General features: G+C 49.3%; 1 protein-coding gene across 2 annotated transcripts in view; it reads right to left on the reverse strand.

Moving 5' to 3' along the window:
• Positions 1 to 12,437, reverse strand: part of LOC146183926 (protein NEDD1-like) — a 99,997-nt gene that overhangs the window by 30,237 nt on the left and 57,323 nt on the right. For both annotated transcript variants that reach the window (XR_014708817.1, XM_084609244.1), the window contains exon 9: positions 413 to 474. Coding sequence is in view for 1 of the 2 variants with exons in the window: in XM_084609244.1 (XP_084465370.1) it covers positions 413 to 474 (62 nt within the window). In the remaining variant the exon portion in view is untranslated. The remainder of the gene's footprint in view (positions 1 to 412; positions 475 to 12,437) is intronic.

Consider the following 12,437-nt stretch of genomic DNA (forward strand, 5'->3'; position numbering starts at 1 on the left):
AATGTCAGCCTAAAGCACTCCCGTGTGGCGCAGCATAACAATTCAGCAACAAAGATGAATTTTCTAATTAACGCCAACACGCTGGTACCTACTGCACAAATAAGAGTTTAATAATGGGCGAGGTTTTCCATAGCGCCATAAGAAGAGAATTTATTGAGGAGCACGTTACGGTCCTACCAATAAAAAGCTTTGCTGAAACCAAAAAGACCAATTACATGCATCTTATTTCCAATGTTCCATAACTTACAATATTTTATCACAAGCAGAAGCCCCAAAACCTACTTCGAACTTACTAGAGCTGCACTGGAGAGACTGTTTACGCATTTTTTTTTCTGCATCTTATGAAAAAATGCATCCTGCCAGCAATACCCAAGCCAAGCTGTAATCAGGTAAACTTCCAGAGCACACTCACCTCGGTGCCAGGTGAACCGGTAGCACTGATATCATCTGGGCTCAGCAAAGGCTGCACGGCAGCTGCAAAGTACCGTAACAGCGATGCCTTTACAGCACCCTCTAAAGTTACCCCTTTCATTCGAAAACAAACTCCATCGCCAAAGTCAGAAACAAAATAGCAGTGCCAACACAACTATACAGTGAGTCAATGAAGCACGCATAGTAGAAGGCCAAAGTAAATACTACACCCTTCCCGGTTTGTGGATCGAAAAGCAGACCACGGTGCACAAGTGCCTCGCACCACCTGCTCCATCGTCATTCAGACACAACGCGCAACGCCAGCACTAAATCAGACAAAAACTAGTTTTAACTCTGTGCTTTGTGTCCTAGGTTTGGGGAGCATTTTGCTAAAAATCCCGACATCCTTAGAGTCCTGACAACATCAGAAGGCACTCCCTTGCAAATCTGCCTGCTTAGGATAAAGTGACATCCAAACAGCAGTGCAATTTGCACCTTTCAATGACAATTCATTATTCGTAAATAAAAAAAAAATATATATATATAAGTTGGTTGGTTTGTGGGGTTTAACGTCCCAGAGCGACTCAGGCTATGAGAGACGCCATAGTGGAGGACTCCGGAAATTTCGACCACCTGGGGTTCTTTAACGTGCAATATATATATATATATTGTCACGATGACAGGGATTTATGAGAATCAGCAACAGGGGCAGATACACACAGTCAAGATAGAGGTTCCCGGAAAACGGTAACACAAAGACACAAGCTCAATAGTCCACAGTCCTAGCTAGCCGAAGCGCGCGAGAGTCTCCAACTTCTTCGTCTTTCAAGCGCTACCTCGAACCGTCAGGTGGCATTATTCCCCCACCTCGAAAAAAAACCCGCAAGCTCACAGAAAAAAAACTGATCCGGATGGCAAATACGACTTTCAGCGGGTAAAATACGGCTTCATGCACAGCACATGCACTAGGTCAGACAAGCACTGACGACTAGAACTCGGTACAGTTCCGTCTGGAATAACCTCGTACGTAACTTCTGAGAGGCGACGCAACACTCTGCAGGGTCCGAAGTAACGATTGAGAAGTTTTTCTGACAGGCCTGGGTGCCGGACAGGTGTCCACACCTAGACTTTGTCACCAGGCTGGAACATGACATAGCGATAGCGGTCGTTATATCGGCATGCATCTGTTGCTTGCTGTTTTGTAATGTGATTACGGGAGAGTTGGCGAGCTTCCTCAGCGTAGTTGGTGAATTCTTCTGCATCAGCGGTAAGCAGCTGGTCGTCAGCCGCACATGGCAGCATAGCGTCGAGCATGGTCTGTACATCGCGTCCGTATACTAGGCGAAACGGAGTGAATCGAGTTATTTCTTGGACGACCGTGTTATATGCAAATGTGACGTAAGGCAATATTTCGTCCCATGTTTTATGCCGCACATCCACATACATGGCGAGCATGTCTGCTATTGTTTTGTTTAGTCACTCAGTAAGGCCATTAGACTGAGGACAGTAAGCAGTAGTCTTTCGGTGATGTGTCTGGCTTAGTTGGAAAACTTCTTCAAGAAGACGCGCTGCAAATGCCTTGCCACGATCAGTGATGACGTATGAAGGGGCGCCATGGCGGAGGACAATCTGCGTCGTGAAAAATTGTGCCACTTCGAAGGATGTTGCACGTGGCACCGCCATAGTTTCCGCGTAACGTGTCAGATAATCTGTAGCCACGATAATCCACTTATTGCCAGCTGACGATAGAGGAAAAGGGCCGAGAAAGTCCATACCAATTTGGTCGAATGGTACTAGCGGTGGGGGAATAGGCTGTAGGAAACCCGCTGGCTTCAATGGCGGTGTCTTGCGTCGCTGGCACTCGTGGCAACCTCTAACATATCGATGAACGGTGGCGGTAAGTTTGGGCCAGTAGTAGGCCTGGCGCACTCTGGTAAGAGTGCGTGCAAAGCCCAAGTGTCCAGCGGTGGGTTCATCATGGCAAGCATGAAGGATTTCATCGTGGAGATCTGCAGGGATGACTAGAAGATAGGCTCGGTCACTGTTGCCGGCGCTCTTCTTGTAGAGGATTCCGTCGCGCGTACAGAAGGATGACAAGTTCTTAGCAAACAGTCGAGATACTGTAGAATCGAAACCCTCCAGATGATCGATCACAGTTTTGAGGTCTGGATCAGCCCGTGCGGGCCTTTAAATCAGAGAAAATGATAATGCCAAGAAAATGGGCGTCTTCATCCGTACTGTCATGGGCCAACTCCACGGGTGATCAAGACAGTGTGTCAGCATCTTCATGTTTACGTCCGGATTTATAAACTATAGAGTAATCAAATTCCTGCATACGAAGGCTCCACCGTGCAAAACGTCCAGATGGATCTCGAAGACTAGCCAGCCGACACAAAGCATGATGGTCTGTCACAACTTTAAATTTACGGCTGTAGAGGCAAGGTCGAAATTTCATTGTGGCCCAAATGACGGCGAGACACTCCTTTTCAGAAGTTGAATAGTTTGATTCTGCCCGAGAAAGGGTGCGGCTGGCATAAGCGATCACTTTTTCCTCGCCTTGCTGGTGCTGGACCAGAACAGCACCCAGACCGACGTTGCTGGCGTCGGTGTGAATTTCGGTGGCAGCGTCCTCATCTAAGTGTGCAAGAACGGGAGGGTTGTGCAGCCGTTGGCGCAGCTCGGTGAATGCCTCCTGCTGCTCGGAAGACCAGACATACGGGACGTCATCACGTGTCAGGCGCGTCAAAGGTTCTGCAATCTTGGCAAAATCGGCAATGTAACGGCGATAGTACGCGCACAGGCCCAAGAAATGTCGAACTGCTTTCTTCGTGGTAGGGATGGGAAAATTGGCTACAGTGGCTGTTTTATCAGGATTAGGCCGGACACAGTCAGCGCTAACCACATGACCGAGAAATTTCAGCTGCTGGTATCCAAAGTGACATTTTTCCGGTTTGAGTGTCAAATCGGCCGAGCGAAGAGCATCCAATACCGTTCGCAGCCGCTTAAGATGTTGGTCAAATGTTTCTGAAAACACGATGACGTCGTCCAAATAAACCAAACAGGTTTGCCATTTAAGACCAGCAAGTACGGTGTCCATCATTCTCTGGAACGTCGCTGGCGCTGAACACAGACCGAAAGGCAATACTTTAAATTCATATAAGCCATCGGGTGTCACAAAGGCAGTCTTTTCCCGATCGCGCTCATCCACTTCTATCTGCCAATAACCACTTTTTAAATCAATGGAGGAAAAGAACTTGGCGTTGCGAAGTCGATCGAGTGAATCGTCGATACGGGGCAATGGATATACATCTTTTTTTGTGATGTCATTCAGTTTCCTGTAATCAACGCAAAAACGCAGCGTGCCATCCTTTTTCTTAACCAACACGACTGGCGACGACCACGGACTTTTAGATGGCTGAATAACATCATCATTAAGCATTTCCTGGACTTTTGTCCGAATTGCCTCACGTTCTTTGGCCGAAATACGGTATGGCTGCTGTCGAATAGGTCGGGCATCATCAGACGTTAAGATGCGATGCTTGGTGATAGAAGTTTGCCGGACTTTCGATGATGAGGCAAAGCACGGGGCGTACTCCAGCAGTAAGGCACGCAGGTCGCATTGTTGACAGACAGGAAGGTCACTGCTAACATCGATGTGGTCTAGAACACTAGGAGGATCAATAATGTCAGACGCAAAACATTCAGAAACTTCCTTTAACAGTTCGCCGAAAGCGATGGCAGTAGAGCGATAGAGGTGGCGAGATTCATTCGTGAAGTTCGTGACGAGATGCTCAGAGTGACCATTGCTGAGAATAATTAAGCTTCGAGCTGCACAGATGCCACGAGAAAATAAAAGCGAATGGTTGCCTTCAGCTATTATCGGCCCGTCACGAAGCCCGTCGCACACAACACTCACAAACACGCTGGAGCGGGGAGGCACTGAAACACACTCGGCTGAAACTCGTACGGCGCACGTACATTGGCCATCGGTGAGGCTGGCAGCCGCTTTCTCCGTTGAGAACGAGACCGTTCGCTGTCGGAGATCGATGATGGCGCCATATTCCCGCAGGAAATCCACACCGAGAATCAAATCACGAGAACATTCCCGGAGAACGACGCAGCTGACAACGAACGTTGACGTACGAATCTGGATTCTAGCCGTGCACTGTCCAATAAGGGTAATTACATGCCCCCCAGCCGTGCGTATCTGCGTGCTACACCATGGTGTCATAACCTTCCTAAGGTGCGCTGCCAGTTTCCCACTCAAAATCGAAAAGTCTGCTCCGGTATCCACTAAAGCGCTGATGTTATGACCATCGATGCACACAGGGATGTCCAGCGATAGCTGGTCTCGTGGACCAAATGCTGCCGTTTCTACTCCAAAATCCATATCTGTTCTTATTAGGGGGACTTCTTTGTGCTGACATTTAGCGGCCCTGCCCCCGGAGGTCGCTCTATCCAGTTTTCCCGGTGGGGGCTTGGCGAGCGACCAGGCGGTGCTCGCGGGAAGTCACCAGTTGATGAAGGGGATTGCCGACGTGGAGATGGAGACCTGGATTGTCGGCGCGCCATCCGGAGTCTCTTGTGCGAGGCTGTCTCCAATGTCACGAGGTAGTTGACCGAACGTGCGTCTGGGTGTGTTGGTGTAAAAACCCTCCGGTCCGAGTTCCCGATAAGGGCACCACCGGAAAATGTGACCAGGTTCCCCACAGTTGTAGCAAAGGCGGCGGCTCTGAGGGGCCCCCCAGACGTCCGTTCGTCGAATGTTTGACCGCGGTGGCCGCACATACTGCGTTGGCTGCTGTACAGGAATGTACAGCGTTGGCTGCTGGACGGGCATGCACTGGGTTGGTGGTAACGTAGACAATGGAGCTTGGGCGGGAACTGGGCGTCGGAGAATGTCAGCGTAAGTCGGACGAGAATAATCAGGAACAAGGGTACTTTGAGCTTCAGCAACATGCAGAGATGGCTGCGTGACTTGCTGAATCTCTTCGCGGATCATATGTGCGAGAGAATCACCCCTGGTTTGGAACGTGCCACAAACCTTCTGCAGTTCCTCGGGCACAATTGCACGAATAAGATCTCTGAGGTGTTCAGTATTGCTTACAGCAGCTGTAAGAGGCTCCGCAGCAGTCGTAGCGAGGATTGGGCTGTCGTAGACTGCCGAGCAGCGCTGGTGTAGGATCTTTTCCATGGTGACTGCCTCTGTTAAAAATGAGGCAACTGTAGTTGGTGGGCTACGTACAAGACCAGCAAAAAGCTGTTCTTTAACCCCATGTATCAGGTGGCGCAGCTTTCTGTCTTCAGACATGTTGGGATCCGCACGTCGAAATAGTTTCGTCATATCCTCAACATACATCATGACGGACTCGTTTGGCATCTGTTTCAGAGATTGTAGAGCACGTTCTGCTCGTTCGCGCCTATCCAGGCTGACATACACCTCCATGATAAGACGGCGAAACTGAGGCCATGATGTTAATGTGCCTTCTCGGTTCTCATACCATGTCAAAGCATGGTCTTCCAGGCAGAAAATGGCGTTCCGTAGCTTTAAGTTGTCGTCCCACTGATTAAAGGATGCGGCTCGTTCGAACTGAGTTAGCCAATCCTCAACGTCTTCATGCGCAGTGCCATGGAACGATTTCGGCACTCGGGGGTTTTGAAAGTAAACAGGAGTACCTTGCATGACCGACGTAGTGCTTTGTGTGGCCGGCCGGAGGCTCGTTGTTGAAGTGGACTCCAAGGGCCCGTGTTCGGGAGGAAGGCCCAGGTTCCTCCGGCTGACGCGATGAACTGGCGTGTCCACAGGCAAAAGCTCGGTGTCGGTTCGCGGAGGGATGTGCGACATTGAGAGGACAATTACCCAGCGGCTCCACCAAAACTGTCACGAAGACAGGGATTTATGGGAATCGGCAACAGGGGCAGATACACACAGTCAAGATAGAGGTTCCCGGGAAACGGTAACACAAAGACACAAGCTCAATAGTCCACAGTCCTAGCTAGCCGAAGCGCGCGAGAGTCTCCAACTTCGTCTTTCAAGCGCTACCTTGAACCGTCAGGTGGCAATATATATATACTATAAACAAAGCAGGTGTCTTGGTTCTGTGAGAAGCCTCATGAGAGTTGGAGGCAACACCGTCCCGTGTGTGCAATCTATCTGTTCCAGCACAGAGACTTGAAGCCTAAGTTCAGCATTTACCCAACTGTAAAGCGAACGCGTCGTAACGCAAAAGTGGTTAACTTTGTGCCTATACAAGAAAAAAAAACAACTAAAGAATGTGAATGTAATATACAAGGGGTGAGGCCACCTAATATGGGAGAGATCGACAGTGTTTTAAAAAAAAGAATTTGCCTCATCATATAGCATTTACATGCCCCTTCAGTCCCAAGAGAACAAACTAAACAATTATGAGAAAGATTGCAGGGAACGATTTCCCCTTGTTCCCCTTTAAAGCCGGCTTTCCCCCGCGAAATGACGTCAGCGCTGGTGGTTATCATTACCTATCGAGAGATTGCGCCAGCGTCACCGTAGCTGGGAAGTCACTGGAGCCTTCCCCCCTGCGCACGCTGGAAAGGCGTTCCTCTTTGGCATCGGGAACTGGGCGCAAGCGGATGTCTCCTCACGGCACTCCGCAGTCACCGGTGAGGTGAAGCCTCATGGGACTTTTTCCGCTTGCCCGTCTCGTCTGGCCTCGGAGTTCATCCCCTGCCCCAGCATGGGCGAACATTCGCCTGTAGCCTTGCTGGTGAATCAGACGACCAGTATTCAGTAGCGTGTTTTATTGCTAGCTGGCATTGTTACCGCAGCAATAAATGTCTGTTATCAGCACGTGTTGTTCCTTTGTTCCCAAGAGCACGACCCGCAATGGTCAGCATCCGCTCAGTGCGCTCGACCCGCAATGGTCAGCATCCGCTCAGTAGCGCACGCAATCACTGGGTGGGGTCGGCGGTTTTGACTGTCAGCCGCGACTAAGCGGGGAAAATGTATTTATCCCCCTACTACAACCCCACATCTGGTGCCCAACATGGGGCAGCTCTTGGAACATTGGACGACTGTTTGTTTGTGCCAAGGGACATTCTTTGTCCGGACATGACAAGTGCTAGGCCTAGAGTGAATTTTGATCGCTAGGCCCTGCGGCATGCTTTCTTGAGTGCGAGGTGAATTCTGCTGCATGTTCGAACTTTTTCAGATGCTCAGCGCATTTTTTGTGCCCTTTGGAAAAGTTACTTCAGTTTGAAAACCACATGGTCTACACAGAGGGAGCGCGAGGCCTAGCGCCCACGTAGTCACCAAGCCTGTAACAAGCGAGTACAGAAGCCGCGTGGGTGGTCAGAGTTTTCTGTACATATTTTTTTATTTGCCTTATTTGCGACTCCGGGAGTCAGGCTCTGGGAGCAGAGTGGCCTTAGGCCACGGGTGCCACAATGAGCTTGCTGGTATTGCAGCTCTGCACCGGGTGTTCTGACACAGTCCGGGACGGTGGACACCGATCGCAAATCCGCTTCGTGCGATGAGCGGAGTAGGACCAACCCATTGTGCTGATGACTCCTCGCGGCTGTGTGCACGTAACCCTTTTCCGGGTTGTTTTCTTTTTTTTTTTTTTTGAAGGCGGTCTTTTTCATAGCAGTTGTTAGGCCTAAGGCTTTCATGGCTGCATCCACCACTCCAGTAGAGACAACCGCCGGGTCCGTGGTGTTGTAGAGCGAGAGCACACTGCTGACCGCTTGTTTTTTTTTTTAGTATCCTGGCAAGAACTGAGCATTCTCGTTCAACTCAAGAAAGGACTTTGTTCTCTTGAACCTTGCATTTTACAGCCGCATGACATGTTTTGCTAGCGTGTTTTGTACGGAGCCACGAGAGGCCCGTGCGGATGCCAGTGCTCCCTCCCGCGACTTTCGTTAAAGGCATGCGGAGAGCGTCCTGGCAGTTATGCAGGTTCACCAAAGCCACCCCGGCTAACTGGCCTCTGCAGATCCTCTCGCTGCTGCCTGCTGCAACGGAGCTGCCTGCATCCTGTTCAGCGCATCCACCCGGAGCAGTTGTGGCAAGACCAGTCAGCAGTCACATCTGGCTGCTGATATCCTGGCCTGCAGCTTTCAGCTGCCCTCGCGGGCCCTGTGGACCCGCGGTCCACTCCCCGCGATCCCTGGTGGTGCGCCGTACCAGCACCTGGCTCTGTACCCTTTCTGGTGTCGTCTGCATCTGCCTTCCAGACAGCGGCGCCGCCTCTATGGACTCCCGGCCGCAGTTTTCGACCGGCAACACTGCGTACCGAACTGCAGACACTTAAGTCCACTTGACATGCCAGCCATCCTGAGGATACAGAAGCCTTCACGTAACCGCCGGCGCACCGCGGAAGTCTGCGAAAACGTTGTCGGTGCTACCTCTGCTGGAAGGTCCTGCCTCAAGTGCAAGTTCATGAACACATCTCCATAGCAGGTACTTGCAGGCGCGTGGGTCAATTTAAGGTTGGGGGGATGTGGGGAACGAGTTGCCCTCGTTCCTCTTTAAAGTCTGCTTTCCCTCGTGAAATGACGTCAGCGCTGGTGGTTGCCATTAACTATCAAGTGATGGCGCCAGCATCACGGTAGGTGGGGAGTCACGGGAGCTTTCCCCCCTGCGCACACCGGAAAGCCGGTTCTCTTCGGCCTGGGGAACTATGCGAGCGGACGTATCCTCGCGCAACTCCGCAGTCGCCGGCGAAGTGAAGTGAAGCCTCGCGGGTCTTTTCCCGCTTGCCTGTCTTGTCCGGCCTCTGAGTATATCCCCTAACCTAGCGTGGGTGAACATTCGAGCCTGTAGCCTTGCTGGTGAGTCAGAAGACCTGGATTCACTAGCGTGTTTTATTGCTAGCTGGCGCTGTTATTGCAGCAATAAATGCCTGTTTGTTGTCAGCACGTGTTGTTCCTTTGTTCCCAAGAGCACGGCCCGCAGTGGTCAGCGTGCGCTCGGTAGCGCACGCGATCATTGGGTGGGGTCGGCGGTTTTGACTGTCAGCCGCGACTAAGCGTGGAAAACGCATTTATCCCCCTAATACAACCCCACAATATACAAAGTTAAATGAAAAACCTCACTGCGCCATCGCAAAGTCAACCATGCGCCTCAGAGGTCTAGTCATAAAATCTTTCACTTATACTGGCTGCTGAACAGCATGAAGAGCAGAGCAACTCAGACATCATTTGTTCTTGGCAGCATTTAAGTGAGTCATTTTATTCTTGAAGTTATCAAAAAATTATTGTAGCAGCATGTCAGTATGAAGTCATTTGAAAGTGCATCAGATTCTAACACAGACACAAGCAGAGAAGTCACCTTTTTGCAAGCAATAGCAACGTCAAGCTTTCCGTGCACACGAAGCGGATTACAGCACCCTGACAGAATGAAACAGACCTCTGCGCCTCTCAGTGTTTCCTTGGGACAGCACACCATCACCAGTGATGAACTTTTTACAGCTCTGCCACTGCTCTGATATGCAATGTGCCATGCCAGCTGCTTTAGATGAATATTTGTGGCTTGGAGCTTCCCCTTATTTGTTAAACCAATGCAGCACTTGTTTTTTTGTTTGCTGGAGATTTGTGTTGTAGAAGACATAACTGTACGACGTCATCGTTATGACAGTAAATATGGCACATGCTTATTTGTGTCTAGGAGGCATAAAAAAAAAAAAGAAAAGTGTTATTGGGAAAGCTGTAAGCAGTAAACTAGAACACATGGGCACTTGGAAAGGGTATTCCAGGGCTCTGCAGTGTCCAGCAAGCAAGGTGCCTAACAATAAAACTACGCTAACAAATGTGGCAACACAGAAAAGCAGCTCGATATCCCCAATTAATGGATGCCACAATTGCTCAGCTTGATGTTGAAGACAACTTTGGCATGTTGTCTTCACACGAACCATCCCCATCGAAGGATCAGTGACCAGCTATACCAGCTGCAGGTATACCAAGCTCGATTTTTCGTCAAAGCGCCACTGTCCAGGGAAGGACCTTTTAAGCAAAAGAGCTGTTTCGATCAGATACCGAGATAGTCTGTGCAAAATGCTACAGTGACACGTGCCGCAAAGCAACGAAAATACAAAGCTCTCTCATGTTCTCCTTCGGGAAGCCAGCTTCCCCGTTCCGTGCGCTGGCCCGTCGAGCCGCAACTATGACATAGTCGAAAACGACGTCTATTGGTCCGTCTCGCCGTCTGAGGGTGAAGGATGGATGCCTACCGCTCGCTGCGCGCTTTTCCCTCACCATGGCTGGACTGAACCTAGCGGCGTGCGCTCCCTTACCCGCGCTCCCGCTCCCTCCCTCACTTCAGCTCATCCCTTAAGGGTATGACGCGAGAGCGTAAGTACCAGCCCTCATATAAAGTCATGCTTAAACCAACCCGTATGGACGTGCCTGCGTGCTGCATGGGTAACGAGAATGCAAACGATTCTGGCAGGCTGATTGTGATATCACCTTCTCATATGAAAGGAGCGACCCGAGTTGGCAGCTCCTGCAGATTTCAAATGTCATGGCAGGCAGATTTTTTCATAAGGAGACCGTAGCTACACCTCTTCACGACGTAGCTGCGGCCACCAGAGGTCTTGAAAACCTACCGCAGAGTAGCTTTTGCTACAAAAACCATCTCCAAAGCTCAAAATATTAAATGCCTAAATCTGACCACAAAAGAGCAAATTTATTTCATGGTAAACTAGGTAATGAACAATCACTTAGGAAATGCAAGCTACTATATACAGCAATGATAACTTTTGCTGCCCCATCAAATGCTGTATTTTGAACATACTGCAGTTGATCCTGGATATATCAAGCTCGAAGGGGATGTCTTAGTTTTACTGGTTTCACTGGGCGATATATATGCTTCGATGCAATTCTAGTTTCATTTTATATTTGCAAATACCATGAGAGTTTTTAAATGAACAAGGTGAACAATGTTTGCTATTTTTAATATTCCATTCTTTATTCAGTGATCGCATATTCATATTCAAAGGCATTGTTTTCCCCACATTCATATTCAGTTTGTATGCGAAATTAAATGTCCAAAATTTGCACACCCCTATTTAATACATAAAACGCTGAAGTGAATCAAGCTACCTGTGATCGAAATATGAAAAAGTATCGTGCACCCCCACTACGGACGCGTTTTCTGTTGGTCTAGCCCCGCTTTGCATCGAAGCCGCCACGAACGGTGCTCCGACCAGCCCAGCACGAGAGGCCTGATCAGGTTGACAGTGCGCAATGCATGCACTAGGATTAGAGGGGCCAACATTTAATATGGTACTGAAAATTCCGCAAAACAAACCGAAGTTCCATTCTGCGACAAAATGCTACCATTACTGGAGTAGCCCACCACGTGGCAACATTTCGGGAAAATACCACCAACTTCCACTGTTTTCTTCTTCCAGGAGTGCTCATCATGCTTATATTCTGCACCCTCTCTCCATCTCATACTTACCCCAAGGCTGTGGTTAAAGGCCGCCAAGCTGCAGACAGTTACAGCTACCAGCTGCATTTTTAGACTCAGCTGGACCCAAGGAATGGTCGAAATAGTCGTGGAGTGCTGAAGATAAGCGAACTTTAAAAACAACAGCCGGGTGCAAACACACTTGATCCAGGAAGTATCAAATCACTTATATCGAACTGTTTAAAACAGGGTATGGAACCGGAATTTTTTCATGTTCGGTTCGGGTTCACGCCTTATGGGTTTGGGTTCGGCTATGAAGACACATTCCGTTCCGGTTCGAACTGGTTTGAACCTGCCCGAACCTGTTAAAACGAGGTCAGATGAAAAAAGAAAAAAAGAAAAACAGCTTCGGGTGTACTTTTTAGTCCACTTTTTACCACTGTTTGCTTTCCTGTTCTAGTACAGTTAAATCTCGTTACAAGAGACACTGTTATAAGAGACACTCGGTTATAAGAGATATTTGAAAATGGTTTGGTTGGTTTTCCTATGTCTGCCATGTTAACAACATTGCATACAAGAGACATGGTTACAAGAGACACTCGGTTACTAAGGACAACTTTTTCAGGTCCGTGAAGTAAAT

Source organism: Amblyomma maculatum, chromosome 7 (assembly GCF_055883805.1).
Source record: "Amblyomma maculatum isolate TAMU_Amacu chromosome 7, ASM5588380v1, whole genome shotgun sequence".
Taxonomy (NCBI): domain Eukaryota; kingdom Metazoa; phylum Arthropoda; class Arachnida; order Ixodida; family Ixodidae; genus Amblyomma; species Amblyomma maculatum.